Below are 23733 nucleotides of genomic sequence, written 5' to 3'. Positions count from 1 at the left end.
AATTACAAAAGTAAAACATCGAGATGTATTAGGAATGATTATATAAAACAAACTCTATCTAAATTTATTTTAATTATGAATTTATTAAAAAAATATTTATAGACTTTTGACGTCTAAGCCAATAAACACATATTGACTTACCATCACAAAGATATTTTGTCAACAAATCCCGTGAAATGATCCTTTGCAAGAAGTTGACAAAACCTCTTACGTGATCCTTCCCAAGAAATTGAATATGAAATGCAAGCCCTCAGTTGAGATGAGATTAATGATGCAAATGTTTCTGACCTTCCGAAAAATACTTAACAATTCTTTCTCTTCCTTTCTAATATGATAATACTTTGAATACGAGCCCAACGCCCTTTGCTCTTTGTCAAATGGCATTGATGAGCAAATATGACACTATTAACTCATATTCTAATGACATTGAAAAATAAGAGGGGCACGCATGCCAATGGGAAGACTTTTTAGATCTTACAGACTCATCAAATAGATCCAGAATGAGAATGAAAACCAGTAAAAATGTAGAATATATAAACAAACTTACGCCAAACAAATATATAATTTTTAAGAGCATGCATAGCACAGACAGTATCACAAAACATGGTTTAACCTCTATGTTGAAATCATAGCTCATAAACAACTGCTTGTAGCTTTTTCTTCTTTTTTTCTTGCAGATAGTTCTTCAGAAACTGATATGCTTCTCCCAGGTGCTGAATAAGTTTACAGGAAAAGAAATATTCATTCCAAAAGTCCTAGTTGGTAGTTGTATTCATCAAGTAAATGTCTGATCCAACGCTCTTTGAGAGAAATAGCATGAAGAGATCATTAGAGCAGAAGCCTAGGTTGCATCCAAGGCTGATCCCTAATCTTTCATGAATGATTGCCTTGTTCTAAAACCTGAACCCCCTTTTTTGGTGTGGAAAAACCTAATAATCACATTATACATTCATATAGGAGTATAAGCTCACCTTGGCTGCACGCTAGTGAGAGAATTTTTCTTAACCAGTGATCACATGGGGCAATAGATATCTCAAAGAAGGTAAAAGGTAAAGCAGGATATATAGTCTACTCATCATGTGACAACCCACTTCAGCAGTGATGATTTGTGGAGGTGGGAGCATTGAGTGTCATAATGATGTCGCTACATTAACTATTCAGAATTCCAAAGTACACCTGATTATACAAAGAAGATATTGGGAAGCTGAGATGAAGAAATAGATCCCTAACAAATCCTTAAATCTATTAACTTTAGAACCAAGAAAGGTATTTGATGCGTGAGTGATCAAGTAAATCAGATAAATCAAAGCTATATGAAAGCACACATAACAAATGACTAAACAGTGTTGAGAACGCAAGTAAGAGGACATATAGGAATATTTTTGTCGGCTAAATTTCTTTCAGAAACGAATTTGCAGCATGGATGGATGCACAAAATATCTAATAAACCATCGATTAAACTCGGTAACAATAAAGCTTTAATTAGATAATTCAGCATTAGAATAAAAGAAAAGGAGCGTGATTAGAACTGAAAGCATTGCTGTAATAATTGATCCAAGGGTAGCAGAAAATGATGATGACTAGTACAATGTAATCATGTGTTCCTCAAAGCCTGATATCCAAAAGCTGAAAAGTAAAAGGTGAAAGAAAAAGAAGCAGACTTTCACATGTCAACAGATTAAAAGGACACAAACCAAAAGCAGAACAACTTTTTACAAGATACGCAAATAGCCTGAAGGTGATGAGACATAGGCCTTTATTTACCCTGGATAAAAAGGGGGAAGAAACGGATGTTGTGTTGTGGTAAGACTACAAGAAACCTTCAAGAGTGAACAATGAAAGAAAAGAAATAAAAATTTTCAATCATAACCATTACACGTGAGAAAGTTCCCAAAATAATTTCCAAGCTCAATGTTTCGCTCATGTGCAATGAATGACCGTGACTATGTGCAACAAATTCTTTTATAATCAAATTTTAACAATTATGTGTAACAAGTAACTAAATCTTCATTTAATAATTAAAAAAATGAGTCACTTTATAATAACCATTGAAAAAAAAAATTTGAGTCAAATTTTATATTGACCATTGGAAAATCTTAGAATGATCTTACACATCCATGATGACAAACTTAAATTAACTCTCTAGGATGTCTAGTAAAAATGTTACTTAAAATTTAATGTTTTATCTATGGAAGCATATATTATTATTATTGATTTCTTACCAAGCATCAACAACAAGAACAAAGTTGTAAGTTCCAACTATTTGAGATCGGCAAGATGAATCTTTTGTCGCTGTGAAATCTATAAACATATGACTTTTTACATATCGTACTGACGACAAAAGATCCATCTAGCTGACCCCAAATAGTTGGGACTTCCAACTTTGTTGTTGCTGTTGATGTCTAGTAAAAGGATCGGCAATAATAATGTATGCTCCCGTAGATGAAATAATAAATTTTAAGCAACAACTTTATCAGCCATCAAAACTTCTAAAAAAGCAGTACAAAAATTTCTTCTTTAGAACACCAAATATTACAATACCTCTCCCTCAAATTCCTAATCCAATTTCTTCTTATGGTCTAGTGCGCCTTAGTAACCTTTCTGTCCATAAAACCTGTTTTGCTAAGACTATTCCGCTAGCTACCACATCAAAACAAACTTTGTGACACTTCATTATTTAATTTTGTTCTAGAGCTCCAACAATTTCTTGGAAGGAAAGTATGTTTTGGTTCCTACCTTAGTTCTACAACCTTAATATTCTTAACTTCCATTCTTATCATCGGTTACATGAATCACCCCAAACGTAGCAAAAGAGTTATCTTCAACATCTCTCTGAACATATTTTCTCTACCGTATGAATCTGCCTACTCGATACCAGAATCAGCAAACCATAAACCATTACCATCGTCTCCATCAAGATCCATAACCCAACTATATTTAACATTAAAAAGAATGAGATGCTCCAAAATTCAGAACCACAAAAACATTCTAATATCTTCAGAAATTCAACACAAGAAACAAATAGACAACAAAACCACTAAAACAGAGGCCCATGATCATAGCTGCAGTCAAGACAAACTTTTGTCAGCAATTTTCTGACTAAAAACAAGCAACAGGTAATCTATACTTTGCAATCAATAGAAACCCATCTTGCTGAGAGGGATCACAGCAAATGCACTGAAAGACAATAATCCAAACAGGACAAAAGAATGAACAGCTAAACCAAAAGTGTTGCATCCATCCAGATGCCTCAATAAACGTGAGAACACACAACATCCGTTCAATATAACATTGATAGATCAACACTATATTTACATTAACAACCCAACTTATTTTAGTATATGCACATACAAGCTTTATGATCGATAATCACTCTCCGAGAAGAACCATATGTTCTTGTCCTTTCTTCTACAGAAAGCATTTAAGAAAACCCATCACCGAGCAACAGGAGAAATCCACAAATCCCACATGCATCTTAATCAAATGGCATCCCTCCTCAAGCACAACGCAATCAACTTCACAGAATCAAGAAAAACAATATAGGAGCAATCCAAAACAGAAGAAAACCCTATTTGTTTTCTCCTGTCTTCCTTGTGATCAGTTCTTGATACGTTATTGTCTTTTATGTAGATAAAGATTGTGGGGGCAGTTCAATAGCAGCAGTCAGGGCAGCGTACCAATCCGTTCTCGTTGCACTCCAGGCATCGCCGCAGCCTCCTCTCCTCCTCGATGAACACCTTCCGACTGCCGCTACATGTCGGGCAGGGCGCGAATCGGACCCCGCCGCATCCGTGGCAGACGAAGGCGGGGTCCTGGCGGGCGACCCCCTCGAGCATCTTCGCGAGCTCGCCGGCCTCGTGCATCTGCCGGATCTCCTCGGCGCCGCCGATCCACCGAGCGCCGACGAAGACCTGGGGGAGGGCAAAGGGCCGGCCCTTGAGCGCGGCCTGCAGATCGCGGCGGAAGGCGGCGTCCAGGGACACGTCGCGCTCGTCGACGGCGACGCGAAGGCCGCGGAGGATAGCGCGGACGGAGCGGCAATCGTCGAAGGTGCGACGGACGCCACGGAGCGAGGTACTGTAGAGGACGACCTTGGGGCGCTTGTCCGGGCCGTCGGCGGCGAAGCGGCTCGAGGGGGGCTTCGCGATCGAGGGACGGCCCGGGTGGTGATGGTAGGTGAAGGATCGGGGGAGGGAGAAGGGTTTCTTGGCGGCGGGGGGAGCTTCGTCGGAGGGATCGGCCATGAGGGCGGCGCGGGCGGTGGTGGTGGTTGTGGTCGCAGCTGCTTTCCGGTGACTACCTTTTCTCGCTTTCTTGTCGTGGGGTGTTCGTGGTGTGGTGATGACCGCACTAAGTTTATAGCACACGGTTTTACGTATCAGTCCTTACACAAGTCTACGATTATTACATTTGCCCTTATCAATATTAATATAACATGTATGCCCCTTCGAATGATTAGATTACCAAAATAACTCAAATTATTCACTCCTAATTATGCTTCTGATATCAAATCTCATCTTCAGTATTTACTCTTGGAAAAAAATATATATAATTTGTTGATGCTAAACAAAATTTAAGCCAAATGATAAATTTGATGTCCAATTTAAGTTAAATAAAAAAGGTATATATATTATTTTGGATATATATATATATATATATAAATTTGTGTGTGTGGGTGTAATTTTATGTCACATTAATAATTGAGGAGGAGGGTGGGTTTGAGGAAGGAAGGAGGAAGGATAGAGAGAGACCACGCGGTTGGTTTGGATATTTATTTGTCACCAAACGTGTTATTCTTTCTTTCCCATTCTATTCCTTTCTTGGGTTTTGTGGGGTCAAACAAAACTTGGACAAGCAAGCTTCTTCTTCTTTGTTGCCCAACCTAAGCAAAGGGTCGCTATTAGAATAAGAATATTTTCCCCCTTAATTTACTCATATATATATATATATATATATATATATATATATATATATATATATATATATATATATATCAACTTATGTATTAATAACTAGAAATGTTGATTAAAGATGTCGATGGAGAAGAAAATGAGTTTTAAGAGTTTTAGTAGACTATATGCTTGGATAAGATAATCTAAGTTTAGTAAAAGCAAAAAAAAAAAATCATTAATTATTCATCAATCAATTAATTATTTCGGGAATAATGTATTATCTAATTTGATTGGTAAAGAAGTGATTGTAAGATTTTCGGATCATAACCCATGTTTTGTAAAAAAATAATCAATTATGTTTTGATGAAATTATTATTAATTTTATAATTTTTTTGTATAAAAATATTATTTTGTGATAACACTTTAGCTTAGAAGATATGCCACTCCGGATGGTTTCTTTAAAAATCTACAAAAGAAAAATATAAATATTTTCCCTAAGAATAAATTAATGTTTTAGGAATGTATGATCTTGACATTTAATTATTGAACTATCTAATTTTCTTTCTTGATTTGAAAGATAATTAAATTTTATCCCTTGGTGGGTGACTTTGTGAGTTTTGACCAAAAGGCCAAAAACAAAAATATCAAGTCAATCTTGAAAACAAGTCAAAGTAGAGGGCAACAATCTTGAAAACAAGTCAAAGTAGAGGGCAAGTAGCAAATTAAGATTGTGATTTTAGAGAGAGAAACAAAGCTCCCCATGCTATTTTATCCTTCCAAAATTAAAGAAAATATTCCAAGAAATAATATAAATAATTATACTTCTAAAACAAGAGGAAGTATATAATTTTTAAGTGAGGTTATTATAATTTAACGTTGCCTAGTCAATGTGTCTCCTTACTCTAAAAGTAATTGTTGAGATTCGTGTAAGGAGATGCCGGGCAACTTCGATCGTTCGATACTGAAGTAAATCTCAAATTTCTTATGTCCTAAATCAAGATTTAGATGTTTCTTAAATTTTTACGTTTAAAGTCACTTGATTGCGTGTTTAGTATCTTATAATATATAAAATATTTAAAAATTATATATAATAAATAATAATAGATAAATAAAAGCAATATATTAGTATTATAGAATATAATAAAAATGATAATATCAACCGACATTATAAATATAAAATCATATCCGATAATATAGAAGGAATTAAATGCATTAATCCACCCGAGGTAGAAATTTCGAGACTTCAAGCGATTAGGATAGTTAGTCCACTACATATAGCTTGGTAGAGTTATTAAATTAGTATATCTTATCCAATAGAGCGATTATTTTTAGTCATTAAAGTGTCATTCGTTCTATCATAACCCCTTTTGGTGTCGAATTCAAGTTGGAAGCATATTTCTTTGTTGTTGCAATGCTTGATTCATTATCCTTGTATTCATTTTAAAGAAGAAGAAGATAGAGGAGGGATAGAAAAAGAAAGATGATTGGGAAGAGATAAGAAGAGGTGTAGGAGAGAGATTATATGAGGAAATAATGTTGATCAAAAGTGTCTATACATATCTAATATGATCGATTCATGTGAATTATCTAAAAATTGATCGAAGTCAATCGATTTATTTTAATTTCTTAGATATGATTTAATTTTTTATTTTCTAGATCAATTCCGATTCGATTATGATATCTATTACTAGATGAGTTATGGTACGACATGAGATACAAAGTTAAGGGCCTCCACTAACTCTTTTTTTTTTTCTCATCAAAGAGAGGGTAAAGGTTTTAATTTATGTCCCATTGTTATGAGAGATTTTGATAGTGATTTCACTTTTTTTTTTCTAATTGATATTATTGTATTACATTATATTATATATATCCCTTCAAATATTATGGTTTACACATATGCAAATGTCGTTAATACCCATTAAAAAAAAATTCAGTCTATAACCAATTCTACCTGTAGCTGATATTATTTTTCGAGCTAAAGATATATAAAACAAAAACATATTTGTAATTTTTTTTATCATCCTAATGAATTATCAATTTACACACACACACATGTTTGTGTGTGTGTGTGTGTGTGAGAGAGAGAGAGAGAGAGAGAGAGATTATTTTATTTACTCTTCAAATTTAAATTCAATATGTATATTCCTGCAAAAATTCGAGAAGTTAAAGATATATACATATCATTTGAGATAAATCATTATCATAATATCGTCGAAGCTTAAATTGATAAAAAAAAAAGGCATATGAATGCATTCTAAAACTTTTTTTTTTCTCATTTCCTAATTATTCTTTTCCCCAAAACTTAATTATTCAAAATAGGAGTGGGGAGTGAGTTAGCAAAACCAAACACATATATACCTCTAAATGTAATGTCCAATCAATCTTGATATGATCTTGATATAAGATATCAAGGGATATTTTCTTATTAAAGTACTTAATCTTATTTAATCTAAATACGATTATTGAATTGATGTGTGGCCATCACTCATCAAACTCAAACTAAATAATTGAATTCTTTACTATTTCTTTTAGCTCTTATGGAAAAAGATATTAATTCGATTAGATGTTTCACCAGATATGCCAGCAGTTTTTATAGAAAATAAATAGATTGGAATAGACTAGAAAACAATTTTCAAATCCAAGAGTCCAAATCTAAGAGTCTAATCAAATGGACCTCCATGTTTATAGGAACATGCACAACAATTTTGAATGAGCCCATTAGTGGATCCCAACATCCAATTAATAACTCTTACTCCTACTAGAATTAGGAATCAATTCTATGTTCCTCCTTGTGGCAACGATATGATGAAGCTATCAAGATTGTGCTTATGTTGATCATGCAAATAAGATGATGTTGTCACTTGTTTTGGAGAGAAGTTCTTGTGATTCCTAATCACTACTTCTTTTATTTACACACTTGAGAAAAATCTTAACAAAAGCATTGGATCATGTGATGGTATTAAAAAATGAGTGGAAAAAAAAAAAGTTGGTCATCACAAACTATAACATGAAATAATATTATTGGTGATTCAATTTTATACAATGAATCATTATGCCACCAACATAAGGCTTTCGAATTCGAGAGACAATAGATTTGGATCAAACATCTTTGCAAATCAACTACAAAGAAGTGTTTCGTGAAGCATATCACAAAAGTCGAACCATAATCTTAAGAATATATTATCAACTTCACAGTCCAACACCACAAGCTTAAGAAGCTAATCCATAAATTACCTAATTAGCTTCTATATATTGGGTTCTTCATTTATTCTTTTATAAGAATTAAACAATCTTGTAGTGCTTATGCCGATTGTTCTTTTTCTCTAGTAAGATGAGAGTTGCAAAGCTCATAATAAACCATCTGTACTAATGCTTAATCAGACTTTCTTGTAATAAAAGTTGATCCTCGTAATAGATTGACTTTTCCAAACACATTTAATATCAAGTTTGATCCAAATACTGAGAAATAAAATGATTTGGTGCCACTTCATATCCCATCAAATGCCTCGTCCATCGATAATCTCGCTTTAAAATTTTTTTGTTATAAGAAATTTAGCAACTTGTAATTATTATCTTTGCGGTGGTCGATCTTTTGACTTAACAATGGGCACCCTAATTAGACTATAATTTATTAACATTTGAAATATTGATTTGGACACTTAGAAAGATCGAAAACTCACATCCCACTCAGATCAACATCCATATCATCACAATCGGTATATTTGAAATAGAATTACTAAAAATATCGAAGGATTTTTCAGAATATATCAATAGACCTAAACTTTTAGATAAAATGTCAGTGTATTAGAGTGAAAGATCTCATGATCATTACAACACATAGGCCTTAGTTGGCACAGAACAAAGAAGCATGACATAGAAGTTACTCTCTAGAAGTTATTCATGAACTTGTTTGCATGCAAGGACTAGTAGAGAAATCCATGTGGTTTGCTTGTTTTGACATAAAAGGAAGGAAAAGTAGTGAAGAATATTTAGGCTTAGCACATTTGTTCAACCTGTCTTTTATCACTTGCATCACACCATCTAATTCTTGGGCTTATGTTGCTAGAAGACATGCACATACAACACTAGATGATGAATTTTGGGTACAAACACATTGCATTCACTTGCCTTGGCTTCACAAGAGAATGGAATGCATGCCATTGCTCTTTGATGAAAGGAAACATGATGTGAAATGAGTTGACCTCATTGAATTGGAATCTTGGATTTGGGGATAGGGAAGTGGACTTGTCAAGATGCCTCATGAGATCCAAATCATGACTGCATTGAAGTACCAAAAGGAGGGACATCTGAGTGTGTCCCTCAACTCCATTTCAGAGAAGACCCCTTCTCACACCTTGTCTGAGGTCTCCTGCTGCCTTTCTCCCATGTCAAATTGGATGATGCTTGTTGTCATAACAAAACGACCCAATAAAGATAGATTCCAAACATAAAGCCACTATATCTTGTCCCATAAAGAATCTAACATAGGAAGTATTAAGGGGTTGATGGGGTCCCTACTTGGCCTGCCACTCCCATAATAAGTCATATTCTCTTTGTTAGGGTCTACATAGCTAAGGAATAATACAATCTTGAGAATGCTATGTAGGTAACTCATCCTACACTTGAAGTGGTCACCCTTAATTGTGTTCCTTTCATGATTGAAAGTAAAATACTTGATGGATTTGGCATAAGATAATAGGTACTCAGCCTACTTTTCTAGAAGTATGAGGTATCATCCAAAAAAAAAAAGTTTGATAGAGGAAAGAGGAAGGAAAGGATGGAAAAGCATTTGATTGGAAAAAAAACAAACTTTCATCTCTTTCCTGTCTAATCCAACTTATTTGGACTTACCATTATACCTATTGAGGAAAGCAGACAATCACATATTTGCAACAAATTTTATAGCTCTAATGCTATCGAATTTTGACTCGAGTTCGATCCTTAGGCCAAAATGCTAGAATTTTGCTTGGTAACATGGTTGATATGGAAATCTTGATGTGGTTAGCAACTTTCATGTTTGATATGTTATTTGCTGACAAATATTCTTGCTTTTGTACATAAAATATAAGTACTAGCTTTCTAAAATATAGATACAAACACTTGAAAGAAAATACATCAACTTCATTGTTCTTTTGCTAGGATCGAAATGATTCAATGAATTCAAAATCATTTCATTGTTTGCAATGCCACATAAAATTGTAGGTTAATTAGAGGTTCAAAATAGATGCCAAGGCATTTTCAGGTTTTCGCAAACTATTTCAAACCAATTCGGTAGACCATCCAAAGATTGATGGAGCTTAACAAAGAACATTTTGTGACTGAAATAATGGTTTTCTTTGTTTTCTTTGGAAATTATGACTCTGGAAATAAAGAGGTTTTTTTTTTCACAAGTTTCATGTTTAGGTTCGGATTCCAAATTTCTATCGGACTTATTTTACATACAAAGAGTGTTTATGTATTTGATCTTATAAATTTTCATATAACATATACATCCTCTAAACCTTACTGGTCTTCATTAAACATCCATCCATACAAGAAAGCTCAATTTTTTTTACTTTTAGCTTTAATTTGTATCAACTACATTTTTTTTTTTTTTTTGCAAGGATATACATCTAAATTCAGTTGTATATAGAGATTACCAATTTCACTAACTTTGGAGGGAATATATGTGCAATTTTGCCTAGAGATAGAACTGATACTTTATGCCAAATTAGAATTTCTTCATATTTTTAGTTTATTTTAAGAATTTCTCATATGCATGAATGCCTTCGATTTGAATTAGTGCACAACTTTAATCAATTTAGCTAAGCTGTTAACCTAACATTAGTGAATCACCATAATTTATATAACCAGAAATTGGGCAAAAATCTAAACTTAAGCCTCTCTCTCTCTCTCTCTCTCTCTCTCTCTCTCTCTCTCTCTCCATACTTCTATGATCCTAATTATAATTAACTTGATCAAAAGTTTTATCATGATTGTTTTATAAGTTCATCCTAGCATGTTAAATGCATTGTAGCAAAGATCATAAAACATCTTGTAAAGATCATATATGATAACTAGGTCAGGACTTAATGCTTTAGGAGATGCAACATAATATGTATAATTGCATTGTGGTAAAAGGCTTTGTTATATAGTCAAAATGTATAAAACTGGTACCTCTCTAGCCAGTATAAATTTCATGCTATGCATCATTTAATTTGCGTTGTTTATTGTATGATCATGCATTTTCTTCAATGTCATCAAATGTTGTAGCAACATATATTATTTTGAGAGTCGTGCATCATGGAAATCATTTCTGGTTTGAGACCTCAGTTACAATGCAAGTCATGCATCATGAATATAATTGCTAATATTTTATTCACATATCTGATTTCTCTATAGTGCTCCATACTCATTGGAATAGTATGTCAGAGAGAAGAAGAGCATGAAGAGGAATAGGAAGAGACAAACTACAAGGAGGCATCATGGAGCTGAAAGAAAGACCACTACAGAGGTATACTATTGTGGCTAAGATCTCATAGTGCTTATAAAGCCATGTCCAACAGAAGACAGCTTTGAGACTCAAAAAGAAACCTAGAAAGAGAGAGAGAGAGAGAGAGAGAGAGAGAAAAAAGGAATTAGCTACACTAAAATTGATGGGAGAACAGTCATCAATAATGTTGTAGTGTTGTCATGCTCAATGCCACATTCATGCAAGACAAGGGATGTGTTGTTGATCCTGCTAGAATAATAGAAGGCTACAGTTGCTAAAAGTTTCAAGAAATCCTGCAATACTGCTTCACTGTGTGTAGAAGAGAATTGGCCTCCATCAAGTTCTTGGTGTGGTGAGATATGTGAACAAGGAAGACAGAGAGATTGACCTGCATCACCTCCACCATTCACAGCTTACTTAGATTCTTGTTGTCTCCCTCTTCCATTCCCCCACATGCTGGTGCACCCCCATCAGCTAATAGACCAAAAAAGTACTAGAAACAATGGTGAAGAGGATGCAGCTGCACATGTCCCTTCTTCCTATTCCTCCAAAAACAACAAGAGCCTTTGCAAATGGATACAACAGTATCATCGCTTACTGAACTCCATTGCTTCTGTGCATTCTGACTCACACACACACACACACACACACTCTCTCTCTCTCTCTTGGAGAATGATGTGACCGATGTGTTGTAGATAGTAACCAGAGAGAAGTAGGTGGTCTTTCAGATCTTACATTACTGTAGTCATGGGAAGCCATGGGAGGGATACAAGGATGATGGGCTGCTTTCGTCCCCACCATTATCATCCATCTTGCATCCGAATTGCTCTGCCATGCCAAGATTCAGATACACCATTCTTGAATCCAGGCTGAGGTTGATCATGCTCGAGCTCGAGGGAGTTGCGTTGCAAGCACCTGTTTCCGGGTTCGTCCGTGGGTAGATGGCCGTGCTTGGGTTGGTTCCGGCACCATAGTTAGCGTCGTCGCGAGACATGACCAATGCAGCAGACTGGACTAGCTCGAGACACAGCCGGAGCTTGTTGGGTTCGACGTGCGACAGCCCCGGCAGCGTACCCTTGAAGAGGAAGTCGGAGGTCATGGTGCGAAGTATGTCGAGCGGAGCGACGCCTTCCGTGGTGCGAATGTTGGGGTTGGCATGGTGGTCGAGAAGGACGGCCACCATGTCGGGGCACACCATCTCGGCAGCGATGTGGAGCGGCGTCTTCCCGGCGGCACCCGCCGGGCAATTGACGTCGGCCGCACCGAGCTCGAGTAGAGCCTTGACGACCTCGCGGCTGCAGTTCTCGACGGCGTAGTGGAGCGCGAGCGCGTCGTCGAGGTTCAGCCCCTCCCCCATGACCATCAGCTTGACCAGTTCGACGTCGGAGGAGTCGAGCGCGCGACGCATGCGGCGGATCTTCTGGTGGTGGTCCTCGATGTCAGCAGATGAGATGGCGACGTCGATCGGGTGGGTGTGGTGGTGGCACGCGAGGAAGGAGGGCCGGCGAGCGAGGGAGGACCTGAGACGAAGCTCTTCGATCCTGGCGACCACGTCGAACGGGAGGTGCTTCGCGAGCAACTCCGCCGGGAGGCCCGACTTGGCGACGAGGAGCGAGCAGGTGGTCCACAGCTGCTGCATGTCCTGCTGCCACGCCGCCATCAGGACCCTCATCACGTCCTCGATCGACGCCTTCTCCACCATGCTACCTAATTGCTTCTGCACCCATTGGCAGCAAGGATGAACAACACACAGTAGGACATGACTTTGCTTCAGATAACAAACTAGAAGGACTTCTCCCGGTTGAATCCTTGCATAAAATATTGGAAGAGGAAGACAGAGAGTTCTTCTTGGGGAGCGATGCAGCTGGTGATTGCGTTGGGAGTCAGCAAAAGCGCACCCAGTTCAAGGAATAGGGAATGATGAAGAGGAGGAGGACCTATCGAGGGAGGGAAAAGCCTAACTTAGAGATGCCTATGGTGATAGAAAGATGGTCAGATTAGTGAAAGAGACCCGCTCATAGAAGTTGCTGTAGAGGTACCTTACGTATAGTGAAAAGAAGCAGGAGAAATTTTGGAGGAGGAGGAGAAGAAGAAGAAGAAGAAGAAGAAGAAGAAGAGCAACAGAAGTAATAGTAGACAGAGACGTCCAAACAAAAAGGATTGCCGCTTGCTTCACTGTGAACGACACTAGTAGTGGCTATCTATCTGATCCCCAAGAATTGGGAGAAGGAAGGATTGGCCGAGCTATATAGGTGTGTGTTTGAGAGGAGACCTCGGTGATCTGCTCCAGCTGCTTCACGCCGAAGGAGCGAGCGGCGGCCAGGGTGTCGAGGGCGAGGTCGACCGCGGCGGTGCAGTGGGTGTGCCAGCAGCCTCGCTCGCCGCAGCCGGGGCGGAGCTCGTGCTTCTGCGGCACCACGGCCGTCTGCCCGCTGTACAGGAACTGCAGGATCAGCAGGAACACCTCGTAGGTGACCGAATTCACCGGGATGACGGTGGCCCCGCCAGGCCTCCTCTGCGAAGAGGGGTCAGAGCCACAGAAGAACCTGCGGAAGAAGAGGCTGCGGGCCGCGAGGACGCAGCGGTGGGCGTGGACGAGGCGGCCCTCGACGCTGAAGGTGACGTCGCTGAAGGCCTGGCCATTGATGAGGAGGTTGAGGTAGTCTAAGGAGAGGGACTTGAGGGTCTCCTCCATGATCACCACCTCCCTTCCCTCCTGTACTCTTCCTCTTCGGTGTCTACCGATCTCTCCTTTCTGTAGATTAAGGTTCAGAAACATTCCATGATGGTTCTGGCAGAGAAAATACTGTCAGGGAAGAAGAGAGAAGAGGTGTGAAAGAAGCAGGGCGCCTTCAACTTCTGGCTCAAGCTGTTCTTCCTATCTGCATACCTGTGTGCTTGTGATGGCTTGAGTTGTTCTTGTCTTGGAGAGAGAGAGAGAGAGAGAGAGAGAGAGAGAGAGAGAGTGAGAGAGAGAGGAAGGAATTACTTGTGGTGTGTCTATGTGTGACAGAAAGATAGAGCAATTTGGATGGTTGTGCTTGGCGGCTGAGGGATATAAATAATTGAGGTGGTAAGAAGAGGAAACCGGATGTAGATATGTTCTCAGAAGGGAAATGCACCTCCTCGCCATGAGATGGCTGCCAAAGTATCTCATTTTACTATATTCCATCTTCTCCCCACGCATCATGTTACTCACATACCTCACAATAAACATATCCTCTACTTGGATGATATATCAAATCGATTAGGGGCAGTCATCTCCTAAAACTGCGTCCCACAGTGAGTTAGTGATTCATCCTCAGATGCTCGACGGGGAAGCTTTATATTGACAGGTCCACATCGAGCATGTGGACCATGAAACCTACGGTTCAGGGGAGCTCCAAAGACTCCCCATCTCTAACTCTGGAATGCCCCCTTCCTTCGTTGAAATTTCCTCTCTCGCTCTCTCTCCCATGTGAAGGTCTATGTTGGGTGTCTGTAAATTACACCTTTCCGAAGACCAGTCTATATCCTTTTGATCTTATCTCAACACTGAACTCCGTCAGCAGCAGCCGCTGAGGCAGGTTAGTAGGGAGAGAGAAAGAGGAGGTGGAGGAGGAGGAAATGAAAAGACTGGGCATCGTGCTTGGCGTCAGGGCCGGCCGGTCTTTAATTTCAACTGGAGTTATGGGGAGACGTGAAGGGCGGGGACAGCGGCAGCAGCGGCCATAACCACGCCATGCACGCCTTGAACGAAGCCTTGCCGGAGGCAAGCAAGAGCGTCGCGCGTGCCGACTGCAGGAAGACTACTTTATGATGCATGGAGCAAGCTCGTGCGCCAGGTAGCGAGCAGAAAACAGAGAGAGAGAGAGAGAGAGAGAGAGAGAGAGAGAGGAGGATGGGTGTGATTGACGCATCGCTGACAGTCTTATGATTTGAGGAGGAGTGGAGGAAGCGACATTTGACCGGTCATTCTCGACTCATCACCATCTCGCTGCTCTTCCATCCCCCGTGCCTCTGCTTCTGCTCCTGCTACGTTCACCTTCTTTCCTCTGTCGCCCACCACGTACGTACGAAGGCTCCTCGTCTAGCATCGAGAGAGAGAGAGAGAGAGAGAGAGAGAGAGAGAGAGAGAGAGAGAGAGAGAGTCCCACGACCGGGAAGAGCTGCACGTGTAAACCTCAGCTTTTACCTCACCTTACAGATCTCTGTTCCAATCTCCTTTCCTTTAGGGCTCCTCTGTCCTCTTTTCTTCTTCTCATCCTCATTACTCTTTACCTTCACTTGTAGTATCTCTCTATCTATCAATTGTCATGGACTTCATCCACAAAGGAGGTTAGCATACTTAATCACATAAGGATCAATAAAAGCAAACTTTTTGATTGAGACTATAAAACACACATATGAACTCTTTCCAGCACATACAATTCATCTTATTGTGGTGATCATCCACAAAAAACAATTTGACACATGCTTCAGTCGGGATTGATTGACTTCCCTAATGGTAGTTGATGGTCCCTGAGTGGACCACTTTGATGATGATTACATCTTTTTGGGAGAGCCAAATCAACTTTGCATACTGTTGTTCCAAAGGTAGATCATGCCGGAAAAGCTTACCAATCATGAGCTTATTCTTTGTAATTGCATAAATTTTAAGTTATTCTAATTTTTTTTACATGATTATTCAGAGTGACAGTAGTTTAGAGTTTAGTTTAGTTAATTAGCAAAAAATTTCACAAGTTGGAAGTTTGAGATTAAAAAAAAGAAATCCAAAGATGTGTCTAAACTTTCCAAGTCAAATTATTATTACTTTTAAGAAATATTGGGCCTATTTCTGAATCCAAATATAACTTTGCTTGATCTGACACATTCCAGAAGTTGATCCAAACCTACTTAAATGCATCCTTTTGCTTATGCATCACACATGCAAAGCTCTATTTGATTCAGAACAATTCATGACATATAATTTACTCACAGTATAGTGGGCTAATGCTGCACCTAAAGAAATAGACTGCCAAAATGGGAGTTGATATTGAATCTGTGGACAAGAAAAGCTGTGTGCTAAGAAAAATGCCAATCATTTATACTTGACAGGTAAGAAATCATGCATCATCTGTGAATTAAATGTACTATGCAAGGGTATAGTAGAAGCACAGACTCATGTAACCATCTCAGCACATGCTCTCGCTATTGAAGCACAAGAAACTGTCCCCTATGCAGCCAATCATCATTCAAGTTAATGGATGGCAGATGAAACATAACATAAGAAGAGAGTATTGCATATGTTGTGGGCATCCATCCAGCAAGCACACTAAAACTGCATAGTTAATACAGTAGATAGCAAAAGGAGAAAGATGCACAAACAAGCAGTCAGTCCCTTCTTCCATTATTCCAAACACTGTAACAGTTAAATGTGATACATAGAAAGTGGGACAAAATGGAGTAAACTCAATAACTGCATGCTCTCTCAGGCATATGTAGACACTACACCAAACCCTAACCTTTACTGGAATGATTTGTTGCCTTAGAACACTCAAATCTCCTTCTATCTCAGTAGGTCTTAATGATGTTGTTTTGGAATGGTCATCAGCTGAATCTGAGGAGGGAATATTATGATTAGAAATGACTACACCAAACCCTAACCTTTACTTGGATGATTTGTTGCTTTAGAACACTCAAATCTCCTTCTATCTCAGTAGGTCTTAATGATGTTGTTGTTTTGGAATGGTCATCAGCTGAATCTGAGGAGGGAATATTATGATTAGAAATGAGCCATTGGGTTACAAGTCTTGTCCAAGAAAAAATATTCAAGGAGGTGTCATAGCTAAAATTAATGTTGTCCACTACCTACCTTGCACATCTAATAAATGGATGAGAAACCATAGTACCTACAGCTTTTCTTTTTGAGACACCATATCAAGCAAAAATATAATGCAGAATTTATGGGTTTTTTACTCCAACATAACTTTAAAGGAATGGTGGTATCAAAGATTGATTTTTCTTCACCAGAGTGATTATACTTGTGGTGATAACTGATGGCATCAAATGGTGTCACTCAAAACTCTAATAATGGCAATGGTTGCACTAATAATTATAATTCTTACCTAATTCTGTCCACACATATTGTAGCGTTACTCCAACTACAATACATCAATAAAAAAAATAGATAAATGAACTTAGATTTTTTTTTTCATTTTTTCATTTTGTAGATGAGTGATTCGAGATTATATTTATTTTTCGATAGTATGATTTTATCGTTGGAGATATTTGAAGGTATAAGACTTTCGAGTCGGAGTGAATTTGATAATTATTCCTCTATTTTTTTTTTATTATATTTTGATTATTATTATTAATTATTATTTTCTTTATATTTTCTAGTCTTTGTCATAAAATAAAAATAAAAATTTCATTTCTTCTCCCCCTGCATTAATTTGGTATCAAAGTTTTTGGTTTACTCAAAATATTTTATCATCAAAGTCGATCAATATCTTAATTATATGAACTCCGGATAAGTGGAGCCAATTAATCTATCTTTTATTAAGTAAAATTAAATAATATTAATATATTTTTAATATATAATAAATTATCATATATCAATATCTACCAAGGAGAAAAAGGAGTAAAGATGACAGAAATCAAGTCAGATTTAATTTGAATCTTCAAAATGAAAATAAGAGATATTACCTTTTTAAAAATATAAAAAATTATCATATATTTGATTTGATATAATTATAATTTTATTTTATTTCTATATTTTTCTTCTTATTCTTGTACTTGAGCTATAAAACAAGATAGATGAATATTACCTTTTAAAAAAATATTATGTATTTGATTGATATAATTATAATTTATTTTATTTTATATATTTTTCATCTTATTCTTATACTCGAGTCTATAAAACAAGATCTATATTTTTGATTCTCACACTTGAGCCTATAAAATAAGAATGATAGTTCTTTTCCCATATTGTTTGTGAGTGATGTAAGATCATATTTATTTTTTAGTGACATGATTCGAAAATGCCATGCCTTGAGCTATTACTTCATTTATTTGTATATTATATTTTTAGTTGTTATTATTCTCTTCCCATCTTTCTAGTTGGCATTAAAAAAGATGCAATCCAACCTACCACAAGTCCTCCATGTCACATCTCCGAAACTTGTTTCCTAGTAGGATCAAATATCAGTTCATAAGCAAGATTAACTGGATGAGAAGTTCATGGTGGAGGTCTCCTCGTTGAAGTACTGTTGCATGAACACTCGTCAGTCTCAAAGCCACCTTTATTACCCACGGAGGCATGCAAAGCACATACAGACTCAGAAGCAGTGGGTGCACAGCATTCGGGCATATGTCATCTCAGGGGCACTTGGGACCGCCTCTCTTCGTCTTCCAGTTGTTGTAGCAGGGGCAGACTTGCTTGTTGCCATACGTCCCGGGCGGCACGCAGAGGCACTTGGCGCAGCACTTCTGGCAGAAGAACATGCAGGGCTTCTTGTAGGCGGTGGCGGAGCACCGACCGGCGCAGCGGCCCGAGCATTCTGCGGCATTAGTGACAGAAATGATTTGGCATTGCAAGTAGGCTGAAGCTGGAATCAAGAAGGGGAGACTCTTCCGTACCTTGAGGTTGGAGGCTCCCTGGTGTGGCTCCATACTGCAATCAGTTCAAGGCTGTCCAAGTTTAGTATGCACCCATCCACTGGAACAACAGCAATGGCAGTGATTGGACCATAGATTAACAGAAATGTTTGGCTTTACCATGGGGAATTTGATCGGCTGAGGAGTTGGGCCGAGAGGATTTCCCGGTTGGGCAGTGGGAGCCAGAGAAATCCTTCCCTGCACCACCAATAAGAACCTTCGCGTCACCACCTATAAACTACTGCAGCTATGTAAGTGTCAATCAACTTCTTTAAGTGATAGGTTAATCATGTCAATGGTGTTTCGTTTTTTATCCTTAGCAGACCCAAAAGATTCACTGTCATGTTTTCATGTTGAACTACCATTACAGTATCCATCAAAACAATCATAAACCTAAAATGTGTGTATGTGTGTGTGTGTGTGTGTGAGAGAGAGAGAGAGAGAGAGAGAGAGAGAGAGAGAGAGAGAGAGAGAGGGAAATACCTGGGCTTGGATGACCAAACAATGCAGCACCACCATGCACAGAAGAATGGCCACTCTGTTTTCCACTGTCATGGCTACAAGCTAGTAGAGATGACAAGGGAAAGTGATAAGGTAGCCTCCTCCTTCAGGTTGCAGGAGTTGGAAGTTGGGGCTGGCTTATATAGGCTGTTGGACCTGGCTGTATATAATTAACAAGCAGAGACAATCAAATTTGAGATGATCGAGTTAAATGTGTTTTTGTCTTGTGGCCATCACGGCAGTCAGTCCCTATTCCCATGTGAAATGCAAATTGTGGCCCTGTCACTCTTCGTTCTTTCTTGTTCTTGTCACTGTCTGTTCCCTTCGATCCATTCTATTTGATGAATGAATGGACTCCCTCTTAGACTGTGTTTTCTGATCTTTGTTTCCGATCCCACAATTCCAAATCTGTTGTAATTAAGTCCTTCATATGATGAAGTGTGCCAGGCCAAGGTTTAGTATCTTCCTGCCTTGTATCAGAACTCCAGTTCACAGACCATCTGCATCAAACAAGTGAGGAATCAATGTATGTCATACAGAGAGAGAGAGAGAGAGAGAGTAAATGCTCTCCGGTTTAGAATGAGACACAATTCATCATCAGTGAATCAGGAAAACCCAAACCCAAGACAAAAAGACAAGTGGTACTTCAGAACACTCCAAGAGATCACCAGCCACATGGTCTCATCGTCCATGTGGAGGAGCAGCAGCAACAGCCGGAGCAAGTGGGGGAAGCCCTCACATGAAAGCTTCACATGCCTCCAATCCACACTCCATAGCTTTCCTCCCTTGTACATGACCTGTGAAAACATGTAAGCAGAGGACATGGACACTCTGTGTCTCAAATCCTCTCGTGAACCTTGGAATCTTCCTCTGCTTGGGAAGATGCTGCTCGTGTCCTCTTCCTCTCGCCATATGGAGGTTTTTGGTACTTGAATCCCAAGGTGAAGTGAATGGGGAAGCCATTGGGGTTGGGGTGGAGTGGGGAGGAGGGAGTACAGCACAGAGTTTGGAGCCACACACAGTACCATATTTTGCCGACCGGCGTTGTTTGTAGCGGCTCGTGACCATGTTTTGTTTTGGAGGGTGTTGGTTGCGATCGTTGCTTCCCCCCCCGTATGACTACAAGCCAAACTTGTGCAAGCCGAGCAAGCTAGCAAATGGGGTTGGCCACAACCCCTTTGCTTAGACTCATCATCATCCACTATGATCCTATCAAGTTTGATCAATTGCAACATCAATAAGAATCAACGTTTGTGCTTTAATTTTTGAGTTAAAAGTCATATTTTATGATCCTGGTAATCATCTAGTGAAGATTCTTGAATCATGATGCCTCGATATAGTAGTATTTCAACATCCATGGCTAAACTTAAATTTAGAGAGAGAAATATGGAAAACTTTGTTTCGAAGAATATATAGATTTTATTTGGAAATGTGCCCAGATACAAATCCATAACTGAGCAGGATACCTAATCTGTTATCATGATCCCAGATGAGCTATGTTATATCTATGTAACATAGAAATTGCCAGATCAAAGACTTGGCATGTCAATTGCACTATGTCTAACAAGATACTTGCATTTAAGAATGTGGTCAAGGTAACATAATCCAAAGCCAACCTCAAAGAACCCATTCAGGACTTGGCCAAATACCCACTGTGGAAGAACAGAATAGAAAATTATTCACACAATCAGAGACTGGTAGAAAAAGCCTGCTTTAGAATATGTATAAAATACCAAATTATTCCACCTTGAGAGCAATAAAGATCACAAAAGCACCTTCATATAGGTTAAAGGGGGAATTAACAAAAATTATGACACAACCATCGACAAATATAAAGCTTGTAGCTATGTGATGGAACTTAAATTTCCAAAGTAAATGGAGTCATCAAGACAAAAAACTTCCTGATGCAGGTCATACAAAGAAGCGAAGAGATCAATACACAATGCCATGGGCTGGCGTATCATTTTGCTTGAGGGTGCGAGGCAATGAAGTCTACAGCAACATTTATTGAGTCAATCTTGTCTGCTTCGTTATCAGGAATCTCAAACCCAAATTCCTCCTCCAGAGCCATCACAATCTCTACAGTGTCCAAACTGTCAAGACCAAGGTCCTTCTGAAAATGAGCATTTGGTGTGACCTACACAGACCAGTATACAAAAGAGATCGAGACAGGATTCCCAGTCAAAAAAGGCTGAAATTTATTAGAATAAATAGGAAACTAAATTTTATAGGTATGCCATCATCAGCAGTGGCATTGGAAGTATGATATAAGTTGCCAAAGGTGGCAACTCATGCACGACCAGGCATAGATCTCCATGAATGTCTGGGAAGATGAAGATCGTTGGAAGGTCATGCTAGATTGGTTTTGCTCCTATACCAAATTATTGGTAAGTGATGCCTCTAACAAACACTTATCCAGTTACAAGTAGGAAAAAGAGCTTAAACATATTATCGACTAGGCTAATTTTATTGCAAAGGTCAAGAAGAAAACAACCAACAATTAGCCCTTAGGTTTACAACTCGATCAAATATATATCTACAGGGTTTTGGTAGAAAATATTGTCAGACCTCAAGAACTTTGATAATACATATACTACCTATAACTTATGTACACACATATTAAAACTCTATGACACTTACTAAAGTTTAAAAAAAAGGACTATTTTGACCAATTAAATCAGCTATAAAAAGTAATAATAAAAACCAATAAGCAGACGACAAAGACATTTTTTTAGAAAAATCTTTACCATTACTACTAGAAACTAGTGATGAAACTCGATTAAGTCCTCTTCTTAACTAACCTTAATACGAGGAAGGGTCTTGAGAAAGTTCTTTTACACTACCTTCCACCTACGATTGAGCTGCCCGTACTCTTTCATAGGTAAGTTGGACTCTTTATCTGTATTCAGAACCACGTAGGAGGGTAGGAGTCTTCAACTACAGGTTTGTTCTACCAACCAAGTTAGATATTCTCATTTGATACTTGTTTGTTCTTTTTTACTTCTTAGTCAAGATGTTGAAAGGCTCTCTTACCTATCTAACGCTGAACCATGCTTATTAGACTCAAACTTGGCTCCTTTTAATGGTATTGCACAAGTCCTCGTTACGCCCAGGGTGATGGAAGAGGATTTGGGCTCACGTCATAATTGACATAAAGCTTAGGTTTTGGTCAGTGCAAATTGATATAGAAGCTTCAGTTTTTAGATGGTTTGGCAGCAGAAGGTTTAAGCACCATAAAATCTTATTCACGCCTAATAGTAACTCATCGAACCACAGAGAGGAAAGTCAATAAAAACATATGCTCATCATGTCTGAACGAGAACATGCCAACTAAATCCTAGTGTAAATGGAAGGGTGGGATTCATGGCTGCTGCAATATAAGCCAATCGACAACGTAAATCACCAGGATAAAGATGGAGAGATTAGAGCTCCCATCCTACACAAAGATAATGACAGCAAAATTGGGTCTTAAAATTGATTGCAGCAGACTTCATCGAAGAAGAACGATCAAAATGATCCTCACACAATGCAATATTAGACATCAGGCTCACATGCATCGGTACAAACAACCATCCAATTCAAGCTCCAATTAACAATCAAACCAATAATAACGAAGATTACCATCAGCAGATACCCTAAATAGATGAACGGCGCAATAGAATTCGTCACCAGGGGATCTCATAGGCAGAAGACCTAAGGTAGAACATAGGATTCGAATCAAACTTGGAAAGAAGAGGTATTTGATAGTGCACCTTGGAGGGGTCGACCTTCTGGAAATTCTTGACGACAGTGGTGATCCGATCGGCAACCTCAGACTTGTCGAGGAAGGAGCCCATCACCTCGTTGGAGAATCGGCGGCGGAAAATATGAACGAACGAGAGGGCCACCGCCGGCGCCGTCGGGGATTCCACTCTCACCCTCAAGTGACTCAGGAGAGCGCTTCTCACAGCCGCCATTGCCGCCATGGAGAGGGCGAGAGAATGCTGCAGTCTGGGGGTGGCAGAAACGAACGGGGGGAGGGGGGGGGGGGGGGAGCGACTAGGGTTAATGAGAATGATTTTACAGATACACCCTCGACATATGAGATATTTGCTCAGAGCGAACTCAACCGTGGTTAACCGTCACGATCTTGTGGTTAACCGACACACGCTCTAACCAACCGAGTTATTCCTTGAATTTTGGAGTCAACTCACGCGTCGAACTAATTGACCGATTTAGGAGAAGGAGTCAAATCGAATTGTTTATCGTCCA

At 38.8% G+C, this 23733-nt stretch overlaps 4 protein-coding genes across 6 annotated transcripts; all 4 read right to left on the bottom strand.

The window, feature by feature from the left end:
- Positions 1-3275: 3275 nt before the first annotated feature.
- On the bottom strand, positions 3276-4355 carry LOC135619688 (uncharacterized protein At5g39865-like). The gene has a single exon (XM_065121944.1). The coding sequence runs from the start codon at positions 4242-4244 to the stop codon at positions 3651-3653; it is 594 nt and encodes a 197-aa protein (XP_064978016.1). The 5' UTR covers positions 4245-4355; the 3' UTR covers positions 3276-3650.
- Positions 4356-11870: 7515 nt separating this feature from the next.
- LOC103995335 (BTB/POZ domain and ankyrin repeat-containing protein NPR5-like) lies at positions 11871-14391 on the bottom strand. Of its 2 annotated transcripts, XM_009415901.3 has the most exons (3): positions 14255-14391; positions 13637-14119; positions 11871-13081 (listed from the first exon to the last, which is right to left on the bottom strand). In XM_009415901.3, the coding sequence occupies exons 2-3, from the start codon at positions 14057-14059 to the stop codon at positions 12110-12112; spliced, it is 1395 nt and encodes a 464-aa protein (XP_009414176.2). In that variant the 5' UTR covers positions 14060-14119; positions 14255-14391; the 3' UTR covers positions 11871-12109. The 2 variants fall into 2 exon arrangements, with proteins under 2 accessions (XP_009414176.2, XP_018685440.2); XM_018829895.2 differs by lacking the exon at positions 14255-14391 and having other exon boundaries at positions 13637-14244.
- A 4221-nt stretch (positions 14392-18612) lies between these two features.
- On the bottom strand, positions 18613-19935 carry LOC135619687 (gibberellin-regulated protein 5-like). 2 transcript variants are annotated; one of them, XM_065121941.1, is made up of 4 exons: positions 19465-19935; positions 19102-19212; positions 18964-18997; positions 18613-18884 (listed from the first exon to the last, which is right to left on the bottom strand). In XM_065121941.1, the coding sequence occupies exons 1-4, from the start codon at positions 19534-19536 to the stop codon at positions 18703-18705; spliced, it is 399 nt and encodes a 132-aa protein (XP_064978013.1). In that variant the 5' UTR covers positions 19537-19935; the 3' UTR covers positions 18613-18702. The 2 variants fall into 2 exon arrangements, with proteins under 2 accessions (XP_064978013.1, XP_064978014.1); XM_065121942.1 differs by having other exon boundaries at positions 19102-19179; positions 19465-19888.
- Positions 19936-21177: 1242 nt separating this feature from the next.
- On the bottom strand, positions 21178-23511 carry LOC103995337 (acyl carrier protein 2, mitochondrial). The gene is made up of 2 exons (XM_009415905.3): positions 23235-23511; positions 21178-21619 (listed from the first exon to the last, which is right to left on the bottom strand). Exons 1-2 carry the CDS (start codon positions 23445-23447, stop codon positions 21443-21445), a joined length of 390 nt encoding a protein of 129 aa, XP_009414180.2. The 5' UTR covers positions 23448-23511; the 3' UTR covers positions 21178-21442.
- Positions 23512-23733: the final 222 nt, after the last annotated feature.

Source organism: Musa acuminata, chromosome BXJ2-8 (assembly GCF_036884655.1).
Source record: "Musa acuminata AAA Group cultivar baxijiao chromosome BXJ2-8, Cavendish_Baxijiao_AAA, whole genome shotgun sequence".
NCBI lineage: Eukaryota > Viridiplantae > Streptophyta > Magnoliopsida > Zingiberales > Musaceae > Musa > Musa acuminata.
Note: the sequence above shows the minus strand (reverse complement) of the source record. Positions and strands in the feature narration are given on the sequence as shown.

Excerpts from the sequence above, each read along its gene's own strand:
- LOC135619688 (XM_065121944.1), bottom strand. The coding sequence starts at position 4,244 with ATGGCCGATCCCTCCGACGAAGCTCCCCCCGCCGCCAAGAAACCCTTC.
- LOC103995335 (XM_018829895.2), bottom strand. The coding sequence starts at position 14,143 with ATGTTTCTGAACCTTAATCTACAGAAAGGAGAGATCGGTAGACACCGA. Across the intron at positions 13,082-13,636 it reads AGCTGGAGCAGATCACCGAG|AAGCAATTAGGTAGCATGGT; the intron begins GTCTCCTCTCAA and ends CAATGGGTGCAG.
- LOC135619687 (XM_065121941.1), bottom strand. The coding sequence starts at position 19,536 with ATGACAGTGGAAAACAGAGTGGCCATTCTTCTGTGCATGGTGGTGCTG. Across the intron at positions 18,998-19,101 it reads AGCCGATCAAATTCCCCATG|TATGGAGCCACACCAGGGAG; the intron begins GTAAAGCCAAAC and ends AACTGATTGCAG. Across the intron at positions 18,885-18,963 it reads AGGGAGCCTCCAACCTCAAG|AATGCTCGGGCCGCTGCGCC; the intron begins GTACGGAAGAGT and ends CTAATGCCGCAG.
- LOC103995337 (XM_009415905.3), bottom strand. The coding sequence starts at position 23,447 with ATGGCGGCAATGGCGGCTGTGAGAAGCGCTCTCCTGAGTCACTTGAGG. Across the intron at positions 21,620-23,234 it reads AGAAGGTCGACCCCTCCAAG|GTCACACCAAATGCTCATTT; the intron begins GTGCACTATCAA and ends TGGTCTGTGTAG.